Below are 19,686 nucleotides of genomic sequence, written 5' to 3' on the forward strand. Positions count from 1 at the left end.
TAGTTGCTTTATACCAAAGAATATAATACTCACTAGACAACACACACCACATAACACATAACACATAGACATATAATATAATACACCCCACGATAAATATAACAAACTTTGTTTAAGTAGGCTTACTCATGTCCCATGTTATGCCTATGTTTAATAAAATTTTTATCAAAATATAATATTTTGATAAAAATGACATCTATGGAGCATTTTGTGAACAAATAAATATTTACTTCTAAAAGCGACATCTGTGGTCGAGTAGCGGTACTACGTAGCAAGCTTGATGACTACCAGCGATATGTGATTTGACAGTTGGGTTAATACCGCTAAATATAGGTGTACAATCAATAAATAAACTAACAGGAGAAGAAGGCATAAGCTACTAGCGCCATTATTGGAGTACTAGTGGACTTTTTAATTCGACAGGGTTATTAGGGAGTGTTTTGACGTTGAAAATGGTATGTCAATGACGTCTACTTGCTTGCTTTTGCTTGACGTTTTGCAGCGGGAATGTAGAAAGAAATCTAGTTTGTTGATTAAAAGTGATTGTAAGTGTTCGATACGCGGCCTTATAAATAAAAATCTGCTATCACGATGCCGCCGAGTAGCTTACGAGTGGTCTACGCGTTCGCAAGGGAAATGCATCCGAAAACTACCGATGTCTTTATCGAGTATGGCACGGCCGGATTCCGCACAAAGTGAGTCTTATTACATTATTCATGCAAGGTTTTTCCATTCTAATAAGTAGGAGCGGTTATTACAACATAATATTGTAATAAACGAAGTATTTAGCGCACCTTTCTCTCAGACAACGCATAAAATGTCACGTCAACTGTGTCGATTCGCGTATTTCCTTTTATAATGGTGCTGGGCTGTGACTCATGATTTCAAATCGTATTTGGGTACCAATAACGGGAAGGAGTCGGCGTAATTATGGCCAATGACTCCGCGATAGAGTGATAACCGGGGATTAGTCATTCATTCATGGTCTACGAATTTTTACTATGTGTCGTAATCGTAGCATCATTGATTTAGTCCAGGTGAATAGATAAATGAATGCGGCCTTGTCGCAATTAAAATAACGTTGCAATTAACTTTAGCATTGAGAAAACTGTGTAGGCAAGTTTAGGCCATAGGTAAATATGGGTTATGGCATTAAAAATATAATAATTATTTAACCCTTCTTATTTACATTATATTGTTATTATGTTAATATGAACAATTACTGCAATAAATTTTAAATTGAACTAAAAAACATATATGGATGAAAATCATGGCTTCAATAGGTAGTAAAAAGAAGTCTTCTGTTATTCTTTGTTAGCAAACCAGGCCATTGACATTTTGCATGAAAAGGTCAATATGATAATCAGAGCTCGGATAGGGTGAGCTATTTGCCTTATATATGACATAAGACATGTCAAATTATAAGGCAAATAGCTCACCCTATCCGAGCTCTGATGATAATGTACACCTACATATTTATTCACCTAAACAACTAGAGAATATTCTTTCATCTTTATGATTTTTAAATATCTTTGGCTTGAAGCCAAGCACTTCATATTTGTTTTATTTAATATACACACTCTTTCAATATTTTATTGACCAACATATTTATTATCATCAAGTAACTGGCTGGTTCAGTCAACTCTGAAGAAAAATAAAACATCTGTTTTTAAAAATAGAACAGGGAACACATTGTAAAGAAATGGCATCAGTTTTGCCAATTGTTTTACCAAGCTGAACTGTGCCTTATGTGAAGTTGTTTGGGTTTAATTTTGTTTGCCGGTCATGGTTAGATTAACTGTAATAATAGACAATAGAATCCCTTGATAGCTCCGTGCGCGCGTGCGTGATGCTCCGTGAGTTGATGAAGCATTGTTTCGATAAATTCATTAGACACTGGTATGTTACAATTTATTATTCACTGTAACTTAATGTAAAGAGAGTAATAAGAATTATGTTATAAATGTAAAATCTTTAAATTGTACACTTTAAATTTCTGGGCTCATCCCCTTTAAAAGAGGAGTTTGTTACCCCAGTCTTTTTTTTTTATTATTATGAATGGGCTTACTCATGGCCACAGACTAGCCGAGGCGTAGACGTGGCCTACGATGGAGCGAGCTCGCCCAGAAGGTGCCTGTTCACTCTTGATTTGAAGGTTGCCGGGTTATAAGAGCACGGAAATATAGACGCTTAAATCTTCTACTCAAATAAAGTTACAAGCAGAAGCTGGTACAATAATATCTAAAATAAATTAAGCCTGTATAACTACCTATCATGCATATTTTGGCTGGAAAAAATTAGAGTAAAAAATGTATATCCAAAATAATTATTTCGCAATGTAAAATGTCAGCTGGAAAAATATGCACATTATCTGCAATGGTCACGTTATGATATAATCATGTTCAGTTCATTTTGAATACCTTGCCTGCTTAGCAACTTCTGCTACTGACTAAGTAACTATTCTTAAAAATGACATTAACTCTGTAGCTTTTTTTCATAATTGAATAAGACGGTGTTAATGAACCATGTTTTTTAAACAACAGTTCTTAATAGTCGAGCAAAAACTATTATGACTCACAACATTGTAGAGTTGAGCAATTTTAATCCATAATTCAATATCTTAAGGTATAAGATTGACAAGCTTCATGTTAATAGTCTAACAAGATCTGACTAATAATGAAACATGCTCTGTTTCACAATGTAATTACAATCTATTTTATATTCCTGTCATAATCAACACAGATAATATCATTCTAAACATATCTAGATCTATATTTTATCATGATAATTTCAAGTACACATTATCTTTAATTTACCGGAAATGGGGAACTTGTATTTATATTGTAAACAAATATTTCGTTTTGCAAGAATATATAAAGGTACAGTCACCTACAATAATATGTTACTCTTCGAAGGCCGCAAAAATATATGACACGCTCTTATGGCTCTACAAATACGATCTTGTCAGATATTTTTGCAGCCTTCATTGTGTAACATACTATTGCAGGTGACTGTACATGACTTATAGGGAAATGCGTATGTGACATCCCTGGATTTGCTAGCACTCTTAGGCTATAGTAACTGCTTATCATCAAAAAGACTGTATGCTTATTTGCGACCAACAGATAAACAGAGTATAACAAAGATTCGTTCAATGTTTAGAAAAAAAAAGTTAAAAGTTATTTGATAAAAATAAACTTGCCTTGTAAATTTCAAAAAACCAAAATTGTACTAAAATTCCTCGTAAAGAAATATACCGTATGACAAGTTATGCGTAGGTATTGTGGATTTCCAAATTATTATTTTTCATTTCACTTTAATAATGTACTTAATAAAAAATTGTGACGTCCCACGGGTAAAGGTACCTTATGGCGATGGCGGTTGGTGCTTACGCTAATATTAACGCCGCTCCAATATTATTGCGACGTAAGCGCCAGCCGCCATAATGTACCTTTTGTCGTGGAACGTCACATTTAATTCACACCCACAAAAGTGAATAAAGTTATGCAAGTTCCCCATTTAGTTAAATCCTGCCAGATCCGATCCGAGTCTGTGTGAAATAGGCCCCCATTTCCCGAATTCCATGGAAAGATAATTTTAGCTTCCATTTTCTTGGCACAGGTTAGAGCGCCAGGTAGAATGGAGCGTTTTGTTTGTGGAATTATATCAATTGTGCGCAAACAGTTGCGCAAATCAACCAATCATTTCTAAACCGAAAATATTAAACAGCACCCGAGATGATTATTTAAGAAAGAATGGCAATCTTGATTTATTTTTGAACATGCTTACTGAATGAAATAGGGTAATTCGCCAGTAACTGGCCACTTTTAGTAACTGGCCGCCCTAAACTAAAAATGATTTCTATTCAGCATGCAAACGTCAAGTGGTGCCAACCCTAATAATTGCTCGGAACAATGCTTAGCCGAACGGAGCCGAGTTTTCCCGAAGTCAGGAGTGTCTCCCCACTGGTTCTGCTGACTGTACGGTCCAGTTCACAAACATCTTTACATGCTAACATTTCAAAAATATATCTACACGACTTTATTGTCACTGTCTTAGAGGCGTGTAAATATATTTTAGAAACGTCGAATGGTATAGATGTTTGTGAACCTAAAATGCGGAGTGACTCGTTTGTCTTAACGAAGTAGGGTTTACTAATTACTAATTTAGGGTGTCGTTGTTTACAAACAATACATTTTGTACTCTGTGTCTTAGAGATAAGGTACTAAATTGTATAGACATTTATGTTTGCACTGGGAGAGGCTCTGTGACATGCATTAGTCAGGACTATTAACATTCGTGAGGCCATTAGGCTAAACAAGAATGTTATAAACGAGTTTATTTGAATTGCAGTGATAATTTAAGTGTGATGTGAATCTTGATTGTCGTAGGACTTTATTTATAGTAACTTCATGAGGTAGTGTTAATTATTTACTGCAGCGGTCGGCAACAGGCGGCCCGCGAGCCTCCTTGGCTATTTTGTATACTTATGTAATATTGACAAACGACAATGTCTGATAGTCATAAATATTAACAAAGTGCGGCCCGCGTCAACTTCGTTACTATTATGTGGCCCTTGGCTACTAAAAGGTTGCCGACCGCTGGTTTACTGTATTATTGATTTAAAGATGCCCTTGATATTGGCAGACACGGCAGACACCTTATGGCTTCTCTACACGATGGGCCAACGCCGGCCACTCCAAGGGACGCATTTATGCGTTAGAGGGAGCAAGTGATATTGCTATATCATTCTGCCGCATGGCTGCGTCCCTTGGAGTGGCCGGCGTTGGCCCATCGTGTAGAGGCGCCATTATAGAGGAAGAGGTAAGGAAGGTTACATATGTAGTGCCTAATTATCTATTTTCCATCGTATTAATTCGTATTTTATTCGCTTTTGCGACGAAAGGGTAAAGCTATCAGATAACACTTCCGAGAAATTTCCGAGAACGTTTCCGATAGATTTCTCTGTTCTTGGGAAAATTTCGAGGACGGCACATCGCTACGTAGTACATAGTAATTCTGTACAACAAATAAATACCTAGCAAAAAAACATGCAATGTTTTGACATTTGCATCCTCCTCAAAGAAATGTCAAGATCGCGAAAGTCCGTAACCAAAGGTCAAATGCAAACGTACGAAATAATATCGGCAACCCGGTAAAGATCGAGTCGGCTTGCCAAGAATGCCGGGACAGTAAAACGGCTATCTATATTTTACGATATGGAAAATAGGGCGGCCTATAAACAAAACAACAGTTCATAGAACCGCATTAAAACCGCGGAAACATTGACGCATTTACCGAGATTTGGGTTTGTGTGTGGATTTAATTTCCTGTCCCCGATTATTCACCTTTGACCGCAATGTAAATTTTGGATACCATCGGTTAGGTTAGTTTTTGGCTAAAATTGCATTTTTGGTACAAGCTTTTTTTTTTAAGCGCTGGTGGCCTAGCGGTAAGAGCGTGTGACTTGCAATCTGGAGGTCGCGGGTTCAAACCCCAGCTCGTACGTACCAATGAGTTTTTCGAAACTTATGTACGAAATATCATTTGATTTGCCAGTCGCTTTTCGGTGAAGGAAAACATCGTGAGGAGACCGGACTAATCCCAGTAAGACCTAGTTTCCCCTCTGGGTTGGAAGGTCAGATGGCAGTCGCTTTCGTAAAAACTAGTGTCTACGTCAAATCATGGGTTTAGTTGTCAAGCGGACCCCAGGCTCCCATGAGCCGTGGCAAAATGCCGGGATAACGCGAGGAAGAAGAGAGGAGGTACAAGCTTTTATCACTGACTGTACTTTTGTTTTCATATGCAACTAATACTCATGAAGACAATTCCACAGAATAAATAATAGTACTCGACAATTCGAAAAGCCCCAAAATTGCGTTGTTTTATCACAAAGTTCCCCTGGCCACCTCCTGTCTCCATCATCAGATCAGTTCCATGCCATTATAATTTTGCATTGTCATCCGATTTATAACTAAGTATGCAAAATTTTAGCGCAATCGGGAAGTGGGTCAAATTTAGCTTCCGACATTATACACACTAAGGCCCACTTGCACCATTCCACTAACCCGGGCTTAAGCGGTTAAACTATTAACCTAGTGTCAAATTGTATGGCTAACCATGGCAACTCCTGGTTTAACCGGTTAACCCCGGGTTAGTGGAATGGTGCAAGTGGGCCTAACGGGGCAAAAGTGCTTCTAATTTATGTATATTTACATTTTTGCCATATTACAAAAGAGTAAGGTGCAAAAGTGTCAAAATATCTTTGACATCAACTGTGCCATTAAATAAGCAAGCTGTGGTTATTCGGTCAAATACAAAAATATAAATATCTTTATTTCGCTTTAAAATGTGGTACAAAAAGATGTTATAAAAGTATATCGTCCCTGTTACATGTTTCCTGTTCCCGATTGTTAACCCTTTGGCTACCGGTCATGAACGTTGAACAAACTACGTCGCCGGAAATTCGTTTCACAGACATCACGGCGTCTATAAACTGTTAATTCATTGTATAAATAGCAGTGGGGAGACACTCCTGACTTCGGGCAAACTCGGCTCCGTTCGGCTCAGCATTGCTCCGAGCAATTATTAGGGTTGACACAATTTGACGTCCCTTTGCGTGCACGACCACAGATAAGATAATGACTTAAATTTTGACAACCCTAAATAGCCGAAAGGGATAGTGCCATAATTAAGAATTCGTCCCTGAATCGCTGTCAAACTTCGGTTTTGTAGGAAGTGTCCTTTCTGTACGGTAGTACATACTATTATTTATTCTGTGTAAATAGTCAGTCAGTGCAGTACGTTGAAAATAGTGAACTTACTACATAATCAGCTTATCTACTACATTGTTTATTGTTGATAACGTTAGCACTTAAATTGACTGTTTATTTACACAGTGCTGGTTATCTGGCATACTTATTAACCCGTGGAGCGCCCCAGTATCACACACAGTAGTACGGAACTCCTATAGTAGTTATAATGTGTTCTTTTATAATTTAGACGTAATAATCCATGGCCCCGACGGAAGACCAGCGCTAGCCTTTAGGCTAGCACCTGCTGAGTCGGGACCATTTCGTGACCGTGGTAGTATTACCTGTTGTTTTATCTATTAAGTTTTGTCACGAATAAAAACATTCTATTCTATTCTATTCTATACTAACTATTACCATCACACGTGTGACAGTAGGGCGCTCCACTGGTTAAGGCCCTGGTCTCCTATTTTATGCTGTACGCGGCGTCTGGCGTCAGCGTCAACGTTTTTGAACAAAAAAGACGCTGACGTCGACGTCTAAAACAGACCACAACAGTATATCTCTATAGTAAGCATCGTGACGCAGACGCTGTAAGCTGCCGATGGCGTTTATAGGAGACCCGGGCCTAACATTATACAATTTTCAGTATTATACTATTACTTTGTAATAATTTATGTCATAATGTAAGTTGATTAAATCGGGATGGGACGGGACTCTTTTTTTTAATAATCGATAATTTACCTCCAATACAGTCGGATTTAGAAGCCAACGTTCCAAAAATATATTTACCTGACCTTACTCTCAGTGTCTTAGACGCGTTGAAAAATATTTTTAGTTTTAGAACGTCGTTGGTTGAGGTAAATGGGTCGATCAACTATTTATTGTTGTTATTCTGTCCCATCAGCCAGGAGACAATAGTAGCATAGTTTCTTAGAAGAGCTGCTGTACCATGTTCAATGTTACAAACGTGCTTAGTAGATGTCCCATTCTGGAATGGCCTTACCTATATATCTGCCTATACTCGTATCTACCAAAAAATTCAAGTTTGGTTCATTTAATTACGAAATAACTAGTATTTTAAGAGTGACCCAGGAGACCGTAACCACGGCAACTAGTGACAAGAAAAAGTTTATTCACCCAAATATATTTGCTAACTCGACTGTATTCGACTCTACTCTCTACTCGACCTACCTACATTAAAAATGGATGAATGAGTAATTGGTGTGGTGTATGTGTATACTGCCCTGCTGCCAATTAGCGGTATCTCAAATAAAATTTTGTTTTTGAGATGCCGCTATTGGGGTAGGGGGGCAGTAATATAATCGACATGTTCCATTCTAATTTGCATGTTTGTTTTGACAAATCAAAATTGCATTTTTCTTGGCAAGTTTTGACGCCTGGGCGGCTAGAGGATATAAGTGATATAACCGAGGGATTTGACAAGTTATTGAGTAAATAATTAAAACCTGTCTATCCCCCCCCCCCTTAACGCCCCCAATTTACGCCCCCATATTAATAAGCGTATTTTTCTTACTTCTAGAGCCAGTCTGCTAGAGCATGTGGTGTACCGCATGGGTTTGCTCGCGGTCATCCGGTCAAGGGTCAAAAATGGTAAGAATACATTTACTTTTCTCTTTAGCCTATTAGTGTGTCCCATTGCTGGGCAAAGGCCTCCCCTTCCCGCCACTTGTCTCTGTCCAATGCACACTCCCGCCACTCCACACAGCATGTATCGAGGTTGTCCCGCCAGCTCAGTTTGGGTCTTCCTCTGCCCCGAGATCCATCCTGTGGCATCCATCGTGGATACTTTGGCCCAGCGTTCTGGGTGCATTCGGCAGATGTGCCCTGCCCAGTCCCATTTCAGCTTTGCGGCCTTCATGCTCACATCCACAATGGCAGTTTTGAAGATTACTTATATTTATTGAAAAAACTGCTAAGATTGCTAGTCTTAAACACGGTTCTACAATGGGGTTGGCCGGTCGAAATATTTAGGAGATGCCGCCAGCATATTAGCTTGCCCTGTCAATCCCTAGAATAATTGTGTCATTTTTTTTTGTTTTTTTTTTTAATTGAATTTTATGCCCTGCATGCCAGTTCTTTAAGCCAAATCTCATAGAAAGCGAATGCGAGTGTTAAATCCGTCTTATCTTTTCTAAAATACATGTTTAAAACTCGAAAACCGAGTGAATCATATTCCTGGCAGATGATCGAACAAAAGTGACGTGTTTACGATCGAGTCGAAAACGCCACACACACAAAGATAGATATGCCATTAGTCGAGTATGTTCACGCTAGTAATAGTCCTGTAGCGCTGGCTATATTTTGAGCCCTAACTTAAAGTAATATTAAAGTCAATTTTTTTTTCGCTTACGAATGCTGTTTTAAGATGTTAATCTTACATTTTGTTTTGTGTCACAGATATTATTTGCTTTTTAAGTTATTTGATAATTTGTGGTAATTATTTTTATTTTGAATTATTTTGGAGAAAAGAATATTCGAGAGAAAACATGTAACTGTGTCGCATTTAGGATAGTTTTTTTAATGTGAAAACATAGTTTGTGTCAATTACGTCCATTGCAATCGGATACTATGTCATACTATTCAAAATTACTCAAAAAATAATTAAAGTTAAAAAAAAATGCTGACGTCGCATTTAATCGTGTCAATTAGTGATGTACCGACTATTGATTTGGCCGACTAGCCGACTAGCCGACTAATCGGCGCTTGGATGGCCGATTAGTCGGCCGACTAGTCGGCTAGTCGGCCAGATCATTAGTTTCGTCTAAGTTCGGTTCAGATGCACTTAAAAATAGCGCTATTCATCAAACTACATATAAATAGAATTAGACCAAGAAAAGTCTGCAGCAATTTTGATAGACCACTCAGTGCAAGTGTTATTTGAAACGTCAAACTTGTATGAAATTATGACGTATAAATAACACTTGCATCGCGTGGGCTATCAAAATCGCTGCAGACTTGTCTTGAGGTCTAACTCTAGTAATGCTGAAAAATAAAAAAAATAAAAAAAATCCAAAGGCGTTTTCGGACAAAAAGGCGACCACGCGATTCAAGCAAGTTTTCGTAAGCACCCTAAATAGGAATTTGGGTAAAATAGGTGAAAAGCTTATGGTTAATATTTGCTGTTTATTTCTTCTTGCCCTGTTTTTCTGTCACTTATAAAGTGCCGACTAATCGGCCATTTTTGCCGACTAGTCGCCGACTAATCGCCGACTACAAAGTAGGCCGGATAGTCGGCTTTCCCGACTAGTCGGCGACTAGTCGGTACATCCCTAGTGTCAATATGTACATTACATGTTTTTGTGTCTTATTGAGGCACAGCTTCATAAGATTTTTGATAATTTTGTTCTAACAAGCTATTACCATAACAAAAGAATATTAAGGTTACTAGAGTTCACATCTTATTAATATAAAAGGCGGGATAAATAAGAAATATGAAGTTGTGTCAGTTTCATCCACTGCATAAACAAATAATACAAAAATAATGTTCGCGTTCATACGACGCTAGCGGGTGGCTCTTAACGGGCAACGCGGGCCATGCACGGGGAGCGGGCGCGGCGGGCGTGGCGCGACCTTGGCGTGACGGCGGGTAAGGGCCTCTCTCTAAAAACCACACGTTGCGTACGCAACGCATGTTTACTTCGCCTGCGTGCCAAATTAACGCAACTTATGCAAAGTTATACTACTACAAAGATAACTTATAAATATTGTACAATGTCACCATTTAGCAAAAGAACTGTAAGTAAGTACATCTTATTGCGAGAATTAAGGTCTGTTTATATCTATACACATTACGGTTACGCATCATATACTTGTGACAATGACAGGGAAAAGGTACCACTTGAGTAAAATTTGCTTATTAATACCGTGACTTGAGGTAACTTTCATTTTTTGATAAAAATATTACTTCTTGAACTTAATTTATATTAATGTTATCAATATTTTGATTTCTATATCTAATATCTAATCAAGTCTAACTTATACCTTAATTATATGGACTAATAAATTTTAATATAATCATTTTTTTTTTCATTATAAATAGCACAAACCAGTCTTTCCATCGTCGTCGTAAATTTAAGAGTTGGACTCTTGTCGGTGTAGCTCTCTCCATTTGACTCTATCCATACTTCTATCAGTCTTTCCATACTTAATGTAAATTATGCACATTATTTTTTTAATGTATTTTTTGTTCTTAGCATTTTTTTATAATAGATATTATTAATTATGTACACGTATTGAGGTTATTTAATGCCTGTTCATTCTGATGTTTTGAATACATTTACCTTAAATAATAATTACCAACACTTTTGATAGTTCAAGCTTCTTGGATAATAATTACCTTTGGGTTCAATTGGCGTAAAGGACATTTTGGCGAAAATGAGTTATATCCACTACCGTAGCCTCAAAGGGCTTAACTGACAAAACGCCAGGATATCTTTCCAGGAGAGCCAAAAATCAGTTTTATTTTGAGAAAAAAATTAGACCTTTTTTGTTTGTTTGAATTAACTGATGCCTGTATGTGGCTTATTCCTAACTTTTTGAGGTCTTTTAAACTGAATTCTTGAATACAATGCTTATTTATAAAAACAGCATGTCCGTTACGCCAAAAAACACAACTATTTTTAAAAAGGCGTCCCTTACGCCTCTTCTTTAATGTTTATCTTATCAGAAAAAGGGCGTAATGTACTAAAAATTAAACTGTTTTAGTACCAGTTGGCGTAAATCCAACAATTTCGTTGCAATATTCGCAACTTGCATTTAGGGAACACTATACTTCTAAGTACTATAATTTTCATTTTTTTTTCTGAAAATTTATAGAGAAGTATGTATTTACTGTCAAGTTTTCCCCATTTTTGTTATTTTGGATACTTAAACGTGGAAAAGGTCGTTTTTAAGAAAACAATGTTTTTTACACACTACAAAAACAATGTTTTTTTATATTACTTCAAGTATATTAATTAAATTAAATTTGGTAGGTGAGAAGAGATCTCTGCTAAAAACAATTGAAAACCGAAGGGGAAACATGTTGAGGCACCTGATACGTCACGATACTTACATAAAGTCTATAATTGAAGGCAGAATAGAAGAACAGAGAGGCAGAGGAAGACCGAGACGTGCATATATTGACCAGGCCAAAGAGAAAATTAATGTAGTGACGCATCAGGAGCTCAAAACAGTGGCAGAAAAAAGAACGGAATGGCGAATACTCTACCGACAAGAGCTAGGCTCTTAAGAACAATGATGATGATGATTACTTCAACAGAATCACTGCTGTCCTACCATTTATACAGGGTGTCCAGTAATTAATGGACAACCTTCTAACCATCGACAGGGCACCTTAGGCTGGTCCAAAATGCACTTATAGGTTTAGTAAAAGTTTCGTGGTTTTCGAGATAATCGCGCTTTTATGTCTTTTTACTAGTTAGCACCATACTTCACTTTAATCACCATCTAGGCCATATCTCCAGTTTTTTCCATAGCCAAGGTGTATTTTTAGAAGACCTTAATCCAAAAAAATACATTGTACTCTAATATTTTTAAGAAGTCTGTTCGCTTGTGGTGAACAAAAAAACGTATGGAGAACAGAGTGGCCCACTTTCTTAAAAATAGTTTATCTAATACTGATTCTAAAATGGTATCACACATGCTATTTACATTTCTACAAACAAAGATATGGCCTAGATGGTGATTAAAGTGAAGTATGGTGCTAACTAGTAAAAAGACATAAAAGCGCGATTATCTCGAAAACCACGAAACTTTTACTAGACCTATAAGTGCATTTTCTGGACCAGCCTGAGGTGCCCTGTCGATGGTTAGAAGGTTGTCCATTAATTACTGGACACCCTATATACAGGGTGATTCATGAGACGTGAGCAGGACTAATCCTGCACACTCAGTAACTGATAATTGATCGATCACCGTCGTATTTAGGTGAAACAACGACACTTTTTCCTATTTTTTACTTTTTGGTGAGAGCAAATTTAACTGTCTACAATCATGGTTACCCTACAAGACCTAATTAATAAACATAAAACCTCTTTAACCGTAATGACAGCATTTTGATTACGAAGAAAATAAACTGTCAAACTTGAGTGAGATACGAGTTTTCAAAAGTAACCAGACCGTGATGACAGTGATGACATTCAATTTGACACATAATATCGGTAGTTTAGTATTCTAATTTTAGGGTGACCATGCATGTCGTAAATAAATTTATTATTATTTTTTCAACACGAGTAGAAAATTAACGTTAATCTCACTAATATTGATACGAAACAGTTGCTTATAATTTACAAAATGCGCAGTCTTAGTCCTGCTCACGTCTCCTGAATCACCCTGTATATTGATAAACAACAATTTGTAACAAATTAATTTTACTATAGAAAGTATTATGCGTTATTTCTGTTTGTAATGTTAATTGGATTATAAATTTTACTTTTACATACTAAAGTGCTGTTAGGTACAGTAGTAGTTTTGAAATTTCGTATGTCTATTCAGTAAAACTTATTGAATATGATCGCATATTTATGACATTATATTAGAGAAAAAGGCATGCGGCCAGGCTTACGTACTTCTATGGATTTAAATTAGGGATGTACCGACTAGTCGGTAAAGCCGACTATCCGGCCTCATTTGTAGTCAGCGATTAGTCGGCGACTAGTCGGCAAAAATGGCCGATTAGTCGGCACTTTATAAGTGACAGAAAAACAGGGCAAAAAGAAATAAACAGCAAATATTTACTATTTACCATAGCTTTTCACATATTTTACCCAAATTCCTATTTAGGGTCCGTACGAAAGGTCTTTTACGAATTATTGACCGTGAGATCACTTTCTAGTCTGATTGTCCGGTTGTGGTGTAAAATATAGCCTTAGATTCTTTTTATTTTTCCCTAATTACCTAATATTTACGACGAATAGTGCGACAAAAGGTGAAAAAGATTGTTTTTTTAAGTGCATCTTAACCGAACTTAGGCGAAATTAATGATCTGGCCGACTAGCCGACTAGTCGGCCGACTAATCGGCCATCCGAGCGCCGATTAGTGGCTAGTCGGCCAAATCAATAGTCGGTACATCGCTAATTTAAATGCAAACGTTATACCTAGACAGTAACTTTCATAAGGTTAATCCTGTAAATCAGGGTTTAAACAAAAAAATATTAATATTACGTTTTAATTAATATTACCAATGACCCAGTCACAAACAAAACTAATAGTTATCAGTCTAACCTTAATCAAACGCCGTAATTATCATTTGAATATAGTCATGTTTTATTATTTTTATAAAACTGATGAAAAAGTACTAGAGATGCAAGGGATAGTTGTTTGGCCGGATACCGGATACCGAATATTCGGCCTGACCATCAGCCGAATATCCGGTATCCGGCCGCCGAATATCCCGTCAGAGGAACTATACCTACGTTTCGGTTTTTCAGGTGCGCATTCTGCAGGTTTGACCTGTTTCCTAGTAAACGTTCGCGCACACTCATTTCTAGGTTCGAAATGAGTGCGCGTACAAGTCAGTGGAATGATTAAATTGTTTTAAAATAATAAATAAGTACGATTATGACCGTGTCTGTTTCTTAAATCCAATTTTATTACTCCGAAATCAAGCAATGTTACTATCCGGTATCGGGCCGGATAGTAAAATAATAGCCGGATAGGCCAATACCGGATAGTAACCGGATATCCGGTGCATCTCTAAAAAGTACCCACTAGTTCAGTTTAAATTGTCAAAATTTTGTAATCCTATAAATAAAGCAATGAGCACGTGAGCAGGTAATGCAAGTACCTACTTAACAAAAAAATTTACAAGGAAAGTAGGTATAACTAGGTCATCCCACTTAAACACAAAAACCGGGCAAGTGCGAGTCGGACTCGCGCACGAAGGGTTCCGTACCATAATGCAAAAAAAAACAAAAAAAAACGGTCACCCATCCAAGTACTGACCACTCCCGACGTTGTTTAACTTTGGTCAAAAATCACGTTTGTTGTATGGGAGCCCCATTTAAATCTTTATTTTATTCTGTTTTTAGTATTTGTTGTTATAGCGGCAACAGAAATACATCATCTGTCTAGCTATCACGGTTCGTGAGATACAGCCTGGTGACACACGGACGGACGGACGGCGAAGTCTTAGTAATAGGGTCCCGTTTTACCCTTTGGGTACGGAACCCTAAAAAAGCAACAATTATAAACCCGAAATTATACATAGTATGGGGGCGCGGGCGTATCTCTTACATTTAATCTCTCTCTCGCATAAATATACAATAGTTGTACATTTTTTGTACATTAGTTGTGGGCGTAACGTACATTTAGCACTCAAAAATTTCCGATGCAAAGGGACGTATCGTACACAAAGTTGGGAGTTACGCCAAAATGTCTCACAACATTTTTTTGAATTGGCAGATACGGCCAAATGCGTTGGAAAACTGTGTTCAAGCATTGATTTTTCATAGGGCTTAACGGACATTTTTTTCAAGTTATCGATACGTTAAATATACTAAGTAGAAAAAAATACTGAGTATAACAGCATTTTTGCAATTTTGTCCCTTACGCCCTTTGAGCCTACGGTAGTCGTTATATACAGTTTTGTTCAGAATTCCAAGCGCTTTCGTTCTGTATAGTGAAAATTTTTATATCTCTTAAAAAGTTGCCTTTACGACCCAATTTTTGCACTATGAGCTTGCAAAAACAGCTTATCTCAAGGGGCGTAAATGACCAATTATAAATTATAAATTCATAGATATTATCGTTAAGGTTACCGCTAAATATAAATATGATTGTAAATGACTTACATGTCTTTTGTCGTCCTTTAAGCCCTTCATTTGTCTTGATGATTTTTCATATCGTATCTCGTATGGTCAATATGGTCGTAAAGGACATATTTTACTATTGACAATTATTATTTTACTTGCCCTTTATGACCCGCCCTAAAATGTTTTTACCTTATAAGTATATGAAGCGAACAAGGTTGTAAAGGACTTTTCTAATATTTGTATCGTTTACTACCACGAATTAGTTTCTAAACTCTACATTTAAAACAAATAACATGGACTTAGCGGTGTATAATAACAAATAAATATAGTCCGGTGGCCGGCTGCATGAAACAAACCTCATCAAAAAATAGAATATACCTACCCTGTAGAGGTACCTGACATTTAGTAGCTTCCAACGCACTTGGTCGGCCTAGGCTTAACGTGGCAGATTTGGTACAAATGGCAAAAACGTTGGACAAAAATTCATCAAAAAAAACCTCATCGAAAAATAGAATGAAACTTGTATGGTAGGATACCTGACCTTGAGGACAGTAAAAAAAAAGTGGTCGGCCTCACCTTAGCCTGGCAGTTTTTGCAGTCTGACCAGATTTATTGGGTCACGTGAGAGCTACAATTTACCTCATCGAAAAATAGAATGAAACAAACGGATTATAATAGCTAAAATAAGCCTGTTGACGTATGTCTTGGTAGGCCTCACCTTAACCTGGCAGTTTTTGCAGTCCGACCAAATTTATAAAAAAAATTACACGCTTTATAAATCACAAAATTAGCAATACATTGCGTCTTAAAATAACCTTAAAAAGTGTACTAAATATCAAATAAAAGTTATTTTTAACAGTCGCTGATGTGACATTCTCATTCAAAAGGTAGGGACCACTTTGTCCTTTACCATAAAGACGAAATTTTATTGTATCTTTATACAAATAACCTATCAGAGAGTCCTTATGGCAAGGATAAATTGGTACCTTTTGATTGCGAACGTCAAGAATGTTGGTCAGTATGAGGAGCCTACATTTTATTTTTAAATATACTTACAACATACCTACTCCCACACTATGAAAAGACTTAATATAATAATTATGCCTCCGAATGAAATAAATACACTGTAATGGCTCCTCTACACGATGGGCCAACGCCGGCCACTCCAAGGGACGCATTTATGTGTTAGAGGGAGCAAGTAGCCGGCGTTGGCCCATCGTGTAGAGGAGCCATAATGTTCATCTAACAAGCACCCTACCCGCGTAGGTAGCCTTCCCGGCGTACGCCGTTCGTGCAAAGTTTTATTTTGCCAAATAGTAAAAAACCGTTGTTGAAAATGACCCAAATTATGAATGTTGTCTCGATGTGGCATTATAATAATGTAGACGTAAACTTAATAACATGAATTTTTTTTTGTGGCAGATACATGATGTTTATAAGAAAAAAAAAGATTAAAAATAAAAGCGGTGGATGAATTTGACACACATTTGTTTGAATAACATATTATAGTATCCTGTGAAGTACAACACTTCACTTACCGACTATAATTTTATTTTAGGCATTTTAGGTTCACCATTAGGTATTTATTAAATGTCATTATACCCGTGGATGAAAATGACACAAAATGCGTGTGTACGTCGGAAGCCACTTTGCTTTTACAGGGAAACAAAGAATTTCATCTCGAATATTCTTTTTACCGAATGCTGTTTAAAAAAAAAAACCTAAATTTCTACCTAAGCAAATACCTAGGATGACACAAATTATTATTATTAGGTTTAGTGTGTGGTCTGAAAACTATATGTAAAAAATAGGCAACATTAATAATCTTATAACTTCAAAAGTTATTGCTATCGGACTATAAATATTCATTGATTGTATGAAAAATCGTGAGAGCACACCAGCTGCGTGTGCGTGCGTAGACTTGCACGTGCGCGTGTGTGTGTGCACGAGCAGTGCACACAATCACACAAGCGATGTGTCGTCTCTCATAAGCATAGTTAGTAATGAAATTACAATAATATGTAGTAACGTGCAATCGTACATATCTGTCGTCGTACATACGACCGATCTGGCATAGTGGTGGGTATTAGTGACCTTGCCCGTGAAGCCGATGGTCCTGGGTTCGAATCCCGGTAAGGGCATTTATTTATGGGATGAACACAGCCATTTGTCCCCGAGTTATGGGTGTTTTCTAAGTATGTAAGTATATACTTATCTAGTATCTACATAAGTATAGATAAATATAGTAAGCATAGAGTGCTCACTACATACATCAATTTTGTTACTAACACGACTATTATTTTGTTACTAACACGACTATTATTTTGTTACTAACACGACTATTATTTTGTTACTAACACGACTATTATTTTGTTACTAACACGACTATTATTTTGTTACTAACACGACTATTATTTTGTTACTAACACGACTATTATTTTGTTACTAACACGACTATTATTTTGTTACTAACAGGACTATTATTTTGTTACTAACACGACTATTATTTTGTTACTAACACGACTATTATTTTGTTACTAACACGACTATTATTTTGTTACTAACACGACTATTATTTTGTTACTAACACGACTATTATTTTGTTACTAACACGACTATTATTTTGTAACTAACACGACTATTATTTTGTTACTAACACGACTATTATTTTGTTACTAACACGACTATTATTTTGTTACTAACACGACTATTATTTTGTTACTAACACGACTATTATTTTGTTACTAACACGACTATTATTTTCGCTACTTGATACTAGCTCGCTCTATGCTTACTATATTTGTCTATGATATAAGTAGGTGTGTATAGATATCATCCGTCTTGCACTCATTGTACAAGCTTTGCTTAGTTTGGGGCTAGGTTGATTTGTGTAAAATGTTCTCTAATATATATTTTTATATCTACAGTCCGTTTTTTTTAGCATTAGAAAGAACTTCGCAGAAGTAAGCTTGAGTTCCAAATCCAGCACTTCTAGCGGTAATAATTTGAAGTAAATTATATGTATTGACCATGCATGCTACATTAGATAATTCAATAATTATTAACAATTAAAGAGCCTGATAAAAACTGCATGCTTGCTTCTGTGGAGTTCTTTCTAATGCTAAAAAAACGAACTATACTTACTTGTACACAATGAATGAATGAATGAATTACAATATGATCTCTAGCTTCTGTTCTGCTTATAATTCCAGGTCGCACAATAGGCATAATGATCACAGCCTCCCATAACCTGGAGCCGGACAATGGAGTCAAACTGATCGACCCTGAGGGGGAAATGCTGGAACAGAGCTGGGAGGAGATTGCCACCAGACTGGCCAATGTTAGGTGAGTATTTTTAGGGAACCTCAAAAGGAAAAAACGGAACCCTTATAGGATCACTCATGCGTCTGTCTGTCTGTCCGTCTGTCACAGGCTATTTTCTCGGAAACTACTGGACCAATTAAGTTGAAATTTGGTACACATACCTATGTAAATTAGTGACCCAAAGATGGACATGTTTTTTTTATAATTTTAAAATACATAGGTTCGAAGTTATAGCCAAAAAATGACCATTCCCCCCCCCTTTATCTCCGAAAGTACTGGGTCTAAAAATGTGAAAAAAAAACACAAAATAGTTCTTTACTTAAAGATGTCAGGAAAACCTATTACAAATGTGCAGTCAAGCTTGAGTCGGACTTATGTACGGAACCTTAGAAACGCGAGCGGGTGGTTAACCTCGGGTTAGTGAATGGTGCAAGTGGACTATTATTTCTAATTTTTTAGTATACTTACCTTAATTATTATTTTTCAGTGACAATGACTTGGAAGCAACGACGGTGGAGGTGATCAAGCAGGTGAACGCCGATATGGGACTCAAAGCCAGCGTCTTCATCGGAATGGATACCAGGTATTATATCAATGAGGGTGGCAACTGTCAAAGATTTGCATAGATGGCGCCAGCAGAGATTTTACCTGTCTCTAGTTTGGTCTGTGAGTTTTGGCTTACAAAATTACAAAAAAAAAACCGGGCAAGTACGAGTCGGACTCGCGCACGAAGGGTTCCGTACCATAATGCAAAAAAAGGCAAAAAAAATAAACGGTCACCCATCCAAGTACTGACCCCGCCCGACGTTGCTTAACTTCAGTCAAAAATCAC

At 36.9% G+C, this 19,686-nt stretch overlaps 1 protein-coding gene across 1 annotated transcript in view; it reads left to right on the forward strand.

Moving 5' to 3' along the window:
• The first annotated feature begins 452 nt into the window (after positions 1-452).
• LOC134675266 (phosphoacetylglucosamine mutase) overlaps positions 453-19,686 on the forward strand; it is a 48,949-nt gene continuing 29,715 nt past the window's right edge. The window contains exons 1-4 of the mRNA XM_063533486.1: positions 453-695; positions 8,296-8,366; positions 18,743-18,875; positions 19,342-19,437. Of these exons, the coding sequence (XP_063389556.1) occupies positions 592-695; positions 8,296-8,366; positions 18,743-18,875; positions 19,342-19,437 (404 nt within the window). The 5' untranslated portion in view covers positions 453-591. The remainder of the gene's footprint in view (positions 696-8,295; positions 8,367-18,742; positions 18,876-19,341; positions 19,438-19,686) is intronic.

The sequence above is a fragment of the Cydia fagiglandana genome, chromosome 21 (assembly GCF_963556715.1).
Source record: "Cydia fagiglandana chromosome 21, ilCydFagi1.1, whole genome shotgun sequence".
Classification (NCBI taxonomy): Eukaryota; Metazoa; Arthropoda; class Insecta; order Lepidoptera; family Tortricidae; genus Cydia; species Cydia fagiglandana.